We start from the raw sequence: 11,617 nt of genomic DNA on the forward strand, positions 1-11,617 counted from the left end.
AATATAAAGGCATAATGAAACGCTTACCTGCTCTTAAACGTCGTCAAACCCAGATTTTCCCACGGAGAATTTGAAATCACAGTGACTTTCTTCCAAGAGCACGTCACAGCAATATGAACATGTGATCGGATATACCGTCTTCTTCTTGTGTTCCAGCGGGTGGCGTACAGCTTATTGGTGAATTACCGCCACCTTCTGCTCCGGAGTGTGTATCAGACAATAGATTTACACTCAAAAATCCATCCTCTATGCTTTACACCTAGAACTACTATAAAATCCCTATCCATGTCATCCACCCTAGAAACCCTATACCTGCTTATCCATCATATCCTATATTTAAAAATAAAAATGAAAAATAAAATAATAATAATAATAATAATAATAATAATAATAAACCCTGAATTGAATATAATGTGTTAACGGTCCAAGAGTAAACGCACAGACAGATAGACAGATAGATATTTTACTGTAAGCCAATACGTCATTTACAAACGTTCTGACAACCTACCAGTAACGTTTCAAATGAAGTAAGGATGAGGACTGTGATATAACGTAATTGTTACGTTATTAAATTACATCGTATTTACGTAATTCTATAACGTTACTGCAACGTTGCAGAACAGTCTCCATGAGGACTGGTTATTTTGCGACCATAGAGCAATGTTGTCACAACGTCACCTGTTGGTAATGTTGCGACTTACCAAATTACGACCAAAGTGCAACGTTGTCATTACGTAGTGTGTTTGTAGGGTTAATAAGTCATGTAATGTTATAATGTATCGAGCGTTACATTCATGCTATTAGTTTAACGTAACCTACACACTGCTTACGTTAATATAAAAAGAATGTACTTACCGACGAGATGAAGTGATAACGCAGTTTGTAACGAGGTTAGATAGCCTACTAAATAAGAAATGGTGGCCTGCTAGGTAACGTTAGCTTGTGATAGCTGGAAGCGTCAAGTGTTGAACGTCACTCTACGCACAATGAGGGTAAAGAACACTGATCTCAGACCATAGACGTAAGTCTCAGGCCTGCTGTTTTCCTATAGTGAGTTCACGTTTTAATACACTGGCAGAAACCCTGTACGGCATTAATATCTGATCCCATTGAGACTACAGCGTTAAACGCTGACCACCTCGAAGAGAATTACCCCGTTTATTACACAGCTAATTACCTTATACAACAGTATACTTTCAGACATCAAGCTATGGGGTCAGTATGTGTGTATACACATGTTTGTGTGTGTGTGTGTGTGTGTGTACTGTATGCGTGTGTCTATTTACATGTGTTAAGGAGTCTGTGAATTTGTGAGCAGGTATATGTATCCATACGTGTATTTAAATGAGTGTGTGTCTGTGCTTACCCTGAGTTGACCTGAATTGCTGCATTGCAATTACAATATTGTTTTTGAAGATCTGATGTGCATAGAGTGCTTTCTGAGTCTGTTTGTCCCAGTACTGCTTGTCCACTGATATTTCCCTCCACTCAGTCTGGGGGATCATCCTCCTGATGTTGCTGTCATACTGCACAAACTGCTCATCATTCACCAAACCCGTGATGCTGAACTCTGGGGAGTCAGTATCCCCAGTGACAACAGTGTAGATGTACTTCAGAGAGTGAGAGGCTGTGGACACAAACACACCTTTATTAGAATAAAGCACAAAATAAATTACAGTATTTAACAGACACGCTTACCTAAACAGCATCAGACTGACAGCATTTTCTTAAAAATTCATTTACCCAGTTGGACATTTAGGAAATCCTGTGATCACTATCAAGTTCAGAATAAAAAGGAATACAGAGACAATTTAAGAGCTGAACATTTCTGCATGCCATTAATTCAGTATTCAAAAGCACAAATTATACTTGCTGCAACTGAACACCAAGAAACTGAATCTCAGAAAATGGCTTCTGAACTAAGCAGGTCAGAACCATTTCTGTTACTAACATAAAAATGCAATCAGAGTAACTCAGTTGTAGCAAGTCTAATCAGAAACAGTTCCCTGTCCCAGTGTTCCTGTCTCATTGCATTCTCCAATTAGTTCTGTGGTTTCTGGTTGCTGCACTTGTATGTCTTGTTAGCCTAGTTCTGCTCAGCTGCGCAGTATTTAATGGAAGATGTCCTTATCATGGAGGTGAAGATGTCCACACCATATAAATTCAAAGGTCTGAGATGTAATATAGAATAAAAAGCCGTATTAGACCTACACTGCTGTGATTACATTGGATTGTAGCCAGAGGAACACAGGACCTTAATTGAAATATTCCTCCTTTTGTTTGTGTATTAATCTACTATACTACTGTATTAGCTGCCCATCAAATTACTGAAATCTATTAAGTCAATGCAATTTGATTATACAATATTTCAGTATAGACAGCATGGTAGTGCAGTGGGTAGCACTGTCGCCTCAAAGTAAGAAGGTCCTGGGTTTGAATGTGGAGGGCCTTTCTGTGTGGAGTTTGCATGTTTGCCCCATGTCTGCATGGGTGTCCTCCCACAGTCCAAAGACTTGCAGGTAGGATAATTGGAAACTCTAAAATTGCCAATAGGTATGAGTGTGTGAATGAACAGTGAGTGAATGATGTGTGTGCTTTGCGATAGATTGGCGGCCTGTCCAGGGTGTATTTCTACCTCTTGCTCAATGCACACTGGGATAGGCTCCCTGCCCCCCATCCCCCCAGCCTTCCTCTTTTTCATACATTCTACCACTCCACTTCCCTCTTCTTCACACACTCTTACTCCCCACACTCCAACTCACAGCACCCCCTGCTGTTTACAAGCTGTAACGCAGATATTACAGTTATTTGACCTGTCAGTGATTTGGCGCTTTTCGAGTTGCCTGCCCAAACTAGTGTTAGGATATTTTGCCCTTATTCGTGGAGTCAAATGCAGGACGATGAAGAACACGCTGACAAAGTTTCCTCAGAGGATTTGATGTTTAATTCAATGCGCAAGGGAGAGACAGACCCAGCACATTCGGGCGCTGCACTGAGAGAATCTCTACCGAATCAGTTTGTGTGTGTCCTGATATTCAGTTACATCAAAGGATTGAGTTAATTGGCGGGCCGGAGACAAATGGTCTTGTCCCTCCCTGGGAACCCTCAGAGCCATTTAGCATAGGAATGTGACATCCTTGCTGCAGATGCTAGAGGTGTTATACTGAGACACACTACAGAGGGGCTATATATATATATATATATATATATATATATATATATATATATATATAAAACTGGGAACCTATCACTAGCTCTGTGAGCTTTGCATCATTTGTCATCAAGGACAATAATATTGTCATTATTAATAACAAGATATCCGTTTGTGGTGTTCACTTGCTGGGTGACGCTAGCTGAGCGATCGTTCGCAAGTCACTTTTAAATGAATAAAAATGAACACTGTCAGCGGTGATTAACAAATCTACCAAGTATTTTAATAACTGATCTGCAGGCATGTAAATATGACAATGCACTTTGTAGAGCAAGTTCTCTACCTGGTGCATGAAGACAAAAATAATGTACATTCAATTTCTAATTATTATTATTTTCTTGTACATCATCAAAACAAATGGAGAAAAGCCAATATACGCAAGGAGCCCCCAGGACCGATTCTGAGAACCACTGTCTTAAAATACTCTTGTCGGTCTCTTAAATGCTAAAAACATGTTCCTTTCTAAATGCCAGTCTTACAAAGATGGTTAATTTTGTTAAATTCTGTGTGTGTGATTTCATCGTGTGTTGTATGTTATTCAGCAAATAAACCTTAAGACTCTTAATTCGCTTTGTGAAACTGAAAATTTTGCATTGTTTATCCCAAAATCGGGATTATAGTAGCTTTGTCACATGCGTGAAGCATGGCCCAGGTAGACGTTTACGGAATGTACACGACTGACAAGCCGTCAAACACGTTTGACAGATTGAATATTTGCCGGTTAGGGTTAGCTAGTCAAATGGCTTGGTAGCCGAAGTTGCGAACTGTTTTAGCATAGGCTACTGGACTACAGATGATTCAGAATGCCGCTGCCCGACTCATCTACAACCTCCCCAAATTCTCCCACGTCACTCCTCTGCTGCGATCACTTCACTGGCTACCGGTCGCTGCCAGGATCCGGTTCAAAGCCCTGACCCTTGCCTACACTGCTGCCAACAGGACAGCCCCCATCTACTTGCAGGACATGACTCAATTCTATGTGCCTGCTCGACCACTCCGCTCTGCGGCAGCAGGGCGCCTTGTAACCCCTCCCACCCGCCCAAAGGGATCACAGAGCTTCTCCACCCTAGCTCCCCAGTGGTGGAACGATCTCCCCGTCCCTCTCCGAACCTCCCCCTCACTACCCATCTTCCGCCGTGGCCTGAAGACCCATCTCTTCAGACTATACCTAGACTAACCACCACCACGCTGAAAAAAAAAAAAAAAAAAAAACCCTTTTTCCTGTCACTTGTTACATGTTGCCCCATCCCTGCACTTCTTGGTAATTTGTATTTGTATTTATTCTTCTGCCTATTTGGCTTTACAGATGTTAGACCAGAATTCTCGGCTAGAAATAGCTGTACAAAATAAGTAATTGTACCTTACTGAACCCGTGTTCAGCAGTTGTCTACGACCATGAAATGCACTTTTTTGTACGTCGCTTTGGATGAAAGCGTCTGCCAAATGAATGTAATGTAATGTAATGTAATGTAATGGACTACCAAATATAGCAAGCTGATTACGCTTTCTGCCAACTAATTATTTGGTTAAGTAGGCTAAAGGAAATAGTAAAAATGACTCGGCTACCGAAAAACTTCAGAGCAGGATTATTTTATGGTCGTCTAGTGCAGCTGTAAATAGCACACGCCACAATGAAATCACTACGAAATGGGATGCCTGCATTTTCTGACTTCGCACAGGTGTAGCTACCGTGGTCGGAGCCGCAATGTCAAGGCCAAGAGGCGCCACCTCCCACCCCAGTGACCATAGACTGTAGCCCCTACTGTAGCGTAGTCCTCCGCAGTAATCAGGAAGTGACGTAAACTGTACGTCCACAACAAATATTATAACAGTGCCCAAATGACACAATAAATCATGAAATCAACCCATGGACAGTCATAAGACGAATAAAATACACATATTGTGACTATTTGTTCTCATGAGAAAAAATTATTGACTTTGTATTTTGACCGCATTTGTACCGTAGACTTACATGGAAACCGGATATGAAAACACCTATACTGGAGCCAACCGTAGTGGCGCTAGTGAGCAACGAGGAACAACAAGACCAGGAAATGAGCTTCAAAAACGAAGTCTGGTTTTGGCCGCTTGGTCCGAATAGTCTTTTTTGCTTAGGAAGGTTCCTAACTGAGTGAAATGACCCGGAAGTATCTAAGTGGCAGCCATGATAAGAGCTGTTCAAATTCTCTAAATGCTAAGGAAAGGTGCTTCAATGCTTCATCTCCTTTAACATAGGGCACACTGGACCATCCTTTACGAAAGGAAAGGAGATAATGCCGTCCCACAATTCCTTACGGCAGCAACATTTAAAGCGAAGCACCATTCGGCCGTTCACGAAAACAAACGATCAACACGACTGAGTTGTGTCGTGGTTCTTAAGCTATTATATGCATAGGCTTATAATCAGATCATAATCAGCATATTAACCATAACACAGAAGTTTGTCTTTCAAGAAAAAGGGATATGAGACGTTTTTAGCCAGATTATGTTTTTAATTCAACATGTTCGAAACTTATGAATTATGATATGTACCATAGCCTAGTAAATTTGTAGACCTAATATGTTATGCCTATCTTGCATTAAATTTGATGAATTATTTTCATACAATCATACTAATTGGGATTCATGTCAATAAATATGAGTGGACAGGAGGGTGAGCGTGAGCAACCATTCTCAATGTGACAACCATTTCGTTTCACTTTTGTGACTGGTAGCTTATATTCCTTTTTTATTTCAATTACAACCTTGGTAATGAAGTAATATTTTTCACCGGGTTGAATATGTTTATATAGCCTACATGCAACAATACGGTAAGAACGCACGGGGCGACGTTTCTAAGATGCGCTTTTAGTAGTCCATCTTCGAAACATTGTAGTTTTACCACGGCAGACCCACATCAATAACATCCGCCGTCGCACAATTACGTACCCTAGTGTAAATGCAGTCGGATTCTCCTAGGAAAAGACAGTCCTTTTGAATTCTCCCTCACATCTTTCCTTAACCTCGTGACGTTTTCCATCGAGGTCAAGGAAAAGTGGTTAGGAAAAGACATGGGACGTTTTTTTTTTTGACTATTCGGACGTAGCCCTGGTCTTGGCCGCTTGGTGTAGACTTACTACTACCTCTCTCTGGAATTCGCCAGAAAAAACCAAGTGTTTCCTCCACCCTATAGTTACTAATCAAAAGCGTTCTTTGGTGGGAAGAATGGCTGTTTTATGCACAAAGCAGTACATCAAAGAATTGGGATTTGGGGTTTCTGTGACCATTTTGTATTTTTTAAAACATCAGGAAGCCAACTTACATGAGACAGGGCACAAAATAACTGAAATAACACATCTATTAAAGGAAACAGGCCTGTCATACAGCATAATTGGTTATGAAATATGAAGTACCCCAATAGCATATTTACAATCTCAAGTATTCATGCTATTGGGGTACTGCGTGGATTATCACACTGACTTTGCATTAACCTGAATTTCTTTTTCAGTTTTGTATTTCAGGCAATTTTCCCCCCTTGCATGTCCGATACAGGCCTCGCGTATGCATCCTGTACACGCTGACCGCACCCGGAGCTGCGAATCAGGAACTAACTTCACCGTCGTATTTATTTCTAATATAGGCTATATATAATTCAGTTTAACTTACCCGCATTTGCCCAACAAATGCCACTCAGCACAACAAAAATCAGACCGAGGACTCTCATTCGAGAAAAATGTTCAGTTAGATTATTCCCTGACAAGTTTGCATTCTGCAGGTCTTCCACGACCTCCTCGTTGAGTTGTTCCAGAAGCGACGAAACCAGAAAATGAACAGGTTGGTAATTGGTTAGCGCTTAGCCAATAGTAAACACGCAGAGACGAAGCGTCAATAACCTCTGGGGCAAATTGACGAAAATAGACTCGGCACCGAAACTGAAAGCAAAATTCGATTGAAGGCGCTCAAAATGGAATAGTAATAATAATAATAATAATAATAATAGTAAAAGAAGAAGAATATAGCCTCCTTTATTATGTACACCTGCTCGTTAGCGCAAATAATCCACTTCCCCAAATAGAGAATCGTGTGGCTGCAACTCACTATAATAAGCATGCGGACATGGTGAAGAATTAAGGCTGTTTTGGAGGCAAAAGGGGATCCTACCCTATATACAGTGCAGTGCGTTAGTATTGTGGTGACACAAGTACAGTGACACAAATTTGGTTATTTTGGCTCTGTACTCCAGCGCATTGGATTTGAAATGAAGCAATCACTATGGGGCTAAAGTGCAGACTGTCTGATCTGAGGGTATTTACATCCATATGGCTGATCCATGTAAGAATTACAGCGTTTTATATTAATAGCCTCCCCTGTTTTAAGGGAGCAAATGTAATTTGACAAATTAACATAAACAGAAATAAAGCCCTCATATTTAGTACTTGCTTACAAATCCTTTACATTCAATGACTGCCTGACGTCTGTGAACCATAGACATCACCAGATGCTGAGTATCTTCCCTGGTGATGCTCTGCCAGGTCTGTACTGCAGTCATCATCAGTTCTTGTCTGTTTCCGTGGGGTTTTTGCCTTCAGTCTTGTCTTCAGCAAGTGAAACGCATGTTCAGCTGGATTCAGGGCAGGCAGTTGACTTGGCCAGTCAAAGACACCGTCCACATTTTTTCCACAACTCATTTGCTGCTGTAGCAGTATGTTTGGGGTCATCGTCCTGCTGCAAGGTGAAGCACTGTCCAATCTGAGCTGATAAGATATTTCTGTCCACTTCAGAATTCATCCTGTTGCTGCCATCAGCAGTCAGTGAAGACAAGTGAGCTGTTTCAGTGGCAGCTACATATGTCCAAGTCATAACACTACCTCAGTCATGTTTCACAGCTGAGGGGGTGCTTTGGATCATGAGAAGTTTGTTTATCATACTCTAACCTGGCCATTTTGGGGTTTTTTTTGCGGTGAACCCTCTGAGGTTATGCCAGTGTGCCCTTCCCTTTATGGTAGTCTATGGTAATGAGCTGCTTTAAGCATTCTGCCAAAAGCAGAACATGCCCTTCTCTCCCAGCTGATGAGTCATGCGGGGTGGAGCCTATGCAGGGGCACCTGCATCTCCCATCCAATCAACAGGCACTCTGGGTAAATGGCTAACAGTTAGCTAGCTTGTCCAAGAAGGTGCTTTTCTGTGTTCCATGTGTGTTATTTGGAGGACATGGCACACACCAGTAGCAAACTTGCCACACGGTTACACACCAGTAGCAAAGTTACCACACAATTACACACCAGAAGCAAAGTTACCACATGGTTACACACCAGTACCAAAGTTACCACACAATTACACACCAGTAGCAAAGTTACAACACAGTTACACACCAGTAGCACACTTGCCTGACAAACTTGCCTCATGGACCAGGTAGCTGCTAGTGAAACAAAGGACACATTTCAGATCCACAAGTGCAGCAGCTACAGAACATTAAAGCAAATTAGTATGATTGGTATGGTACATTTTTGTGGCCTTAATGTTTTTATCAGATACATTTTGACACACTGACTTGACTTACTGAAATGTATCAGTTTGCATTTAATCATTTAGCAGATACTCAGTATAAATATACAGTTAATTAATTAGGAGTGACGCGAATGCATTATACCTGTGTGCGTACATGCATTGTTCAAGGCTGAAGTGGAGAACTTTGTCCTGAAGATGGCAGCAGAGTTCCCATCCAGGAAGGATCAGCTAATCTTCCTCATCAACAACTATGACATGATGCTGAGCGTGCTGATGGTGAGACAGACAGACTCGGGAGAGTGTGAGCACGCTCTGTGCACTGCCTGAGCCCCAGAAAACTGGCCTGAAGACTGACTGACTGACTGACTGACTGATGACTGTCTGTCTTACTGACTAACTTAATGACTGACTGACGGACTGATTGTGTATGAACCTGTTTGGTAAAGTGCCTGATCACAGCATCTCTCTCTCCCATTCTCTCCATCTCTCTCTCCCCCTCCTTCTCTCCCTCTCTCTCTCCCTTCCTCCCCTCTCTTTCTCTCCCCCCTCTCTCTCTCTCCTTCTCCTTTTTCCATACTGTTCCCTCCCTCTCTTTATCTCCCCCTCCTGTCCCCCCGTTTATCTGATTCTCTCTCTCTCTGTCCATGTAAAGGGACTAGGCTTGGGGAGGGTGGTGGGGGGGGGTGAGAGTGAGGGGGGTCGATGTGGATGTACAGGGGATGAAAGGGAAGGAGGGAGGGGTGGAATGAGGGAGGAAGTGACAAGAAGTAGTGACAAGTAAATGAGGCCCTGTGAAAGGCGGAGCTACCCTGAGGCAGCTTTTCATTGGTTCGATGCCTGTGATTGACAGCTCACCGTATCTCCTCCCACTTTGTGGTTAAGGGAAAACCAGCCATCATCACTGAGTCACTGCACAGCGTATTCCAGGTTCCTCTTTCCTCCCTCCCTCCATCCATCTCTGCTTTCCTCCCTTCATATCTACTTTCCTTTCCTCTTTATCTCTCTATTCTATGCCTTTCTGATCAAGCAATTTATTGGAATTCTCGGCACTGTAATTATAATCAAGTAATGAAGGTCAGAGGTCATAGGTCAAAGCTCATAGATGACAGTGTAAGAATATCCGTTGATTTAACTGAGACGTAAAAAAAACTCCAAACATCTGAGTCAGTCGGTGTCTGTGCAAATATTGGTTCAGCTATAATAGCTAAAAATACATCACACCATAAATGCAAACCCTGAATGCAAGATGCCCTTCAGAGCATGACATTTGGGAAAAACTGAGTTTGCGTGGTCTTTAATATAAGAACGAGAATTACGTAGCTTATAGGCTCGTCACGGAATCAGCCTGTGACAGCATGCATTAACAATTCACTACTACAATGTACAACAAACTATGTGAGTGTACGTGTGCATGTGCGCATGTTCTCCTGCGTGTGGGGTTGCGTACCACAGACACATGTTCATGGAGAACAAAGGAACAAAATGGAGTGTATGATTGGAGGGGTTTTTGAAACTAGATAAAGATAGTGGCTAAACAATGGCACATGAAAAGTGTACCGAACGGATAAAGGATAACCATATGACTATTGGTGTGCGTTTCTTGAGATCAACAAGCCATGTTATGACCAGTTAGTAATTAAAATAGATCATATGCAAGATCTGTTCTGTGCGTGATATATATTAAAACTACCGCAGCATGGTGGATGGCTTAGGAGCCAACCACAAGAGAATGGTAACACATGGAATGTTTACATTAGGCCACGTCTACACTAATCCGGCTAAATTTGAAAACACCGTTTTCGCGTTGTAGTGTAGACTGGGAAAACGCAGGGAAAAGGAGACTTTCGAAAACCGTGACGCAAAATTGTCATGTGATCACTTTTTCATGTGATCCAGGCTGTAGCCAAATTCAAAACATTCAAAATGGCAGGCGAAGTTGTGCAAGTGATGTTCTCTGTTATCTTATTTGATTGCTCTATTGGCATTAAACGTAGCGTTGTATCATTTACAAGCAGCATTCCTACGTAAGAGACGAGCTTTATATTCACAGCTGCTGAGCAACAGATTTCCACGAGGACAACGTCGTTACATCCTGTACAGGGAACGGCAGTTTTTGGTAAGACCTGGACGAACCAGTGCGTGGTGGGATAACTTTGTCAACGAAGCAGTGATTCCCAAAGAATGGCGTGAGAATTTTAGAATGTCCAAAGACTCTCTGGAACATCTAAGCGAACTTTTACGGCCTCACATTGAAGGCCAGACAACACGAATGAGATCACCGGTGGACGTTGTTAAAAAGGTTGCATGTACTCTCTGCTATTTGAGAGACGAAGGCAGACTCCGAAAATCAGCGAATGCATTTGGATTATCTCGACAAACTGTATCCAAAATAATCAGAGACGTGTGCAAGGCCATCACCGTTCACCTGGGCCCTAAGTACATCACACTACCGCTCACAGAGCACAAAGTACAAGACCTTGTCATAAACTTTTACCAAGCGCACGGCATGCCACAATGTCTAGGAGCGGTAGACGGCACATACATAGAGATTAAGCAGCCTCTAACAAATTATACTGATTACATCAACAGAAAAGGGAAATACTCATTGAATGTGCAAGCTACTTGTGATTACAAATATGCGTTCATGGATGTCGTTGTCAAATGGCCAAGCAGTGTTCACGATGCCCGTATATTTGCAAATTCAAGCATCAATGGGTGCTTGAGAGACGAAAAAATACCTTCTTGCCGAAGAGTAGTGGTGGAGGGAGAAGACGCTATTCCTGTCTTTCTGTTGGGAGACCCCACATAACCCCTTATGCCCTATGTTATGAAAGAATATGCGAGTGGCGGAGGGACTCCTCAGGAACAGTATTTCGGGTTATCTCTGTGTAGATCAAGAATGGTAATTGAATGCACTTT

The 11,617-nt window shown here is 42.1% G+C and overlaps 1 protein-coding gene across 2 annotated transcripts in view; it reads right to left on the reverse strand.

The window, feature by feature from the left end:
- Nucleotides 1-11,617, reverse strand: part of LOC118234441 (H-2 class I histocompatibility antigen, Q8 alpha chain-like) — a 63,860-nt gene that overhangs the window by 35,194 nt on the left and 17,049 nt on the right. The window contains exons 1-2 of one of the 2 annotated variants that reach the window (XM_035430972.1): nucleotides 6,857-6,994; nucleotides 1,367-1,627 (exon numbers count right to left, since the gene is read on the reverse strand). In XM_035430972.1, the coding sequence (XP_035286863.1) occupies nucleotides 1,367-1,627; nucleotides 6,857-6,914 (319 nt within the window). In that variant the 5' untranslated portion in view covers nucleotides 6,915-6,994. Of the gene's footprint in view, nucleotides 1-1,366; nucleotides 1,628-6,856; nucleotides 6,995-11,617 lie in introns of those variants that run through there. The other variant, XM_035430973.1, reaches the window with a different exon arrangement.

Source organism: Anguilla anguilla, chromosome 8, assembly GCF_013347855.1.
Source record: "Anguilla anguilla isolate fAngAng1 chromosome 8, fAngAng1.pri, whole genome shotgun sequence".
NCBI classification, from domain to species: Eukaryota; Metazoa; Chordata; class Actinopteri; order Anguilliformes; family Anguillidae; genus Anguilla; species Anguilla anguilla.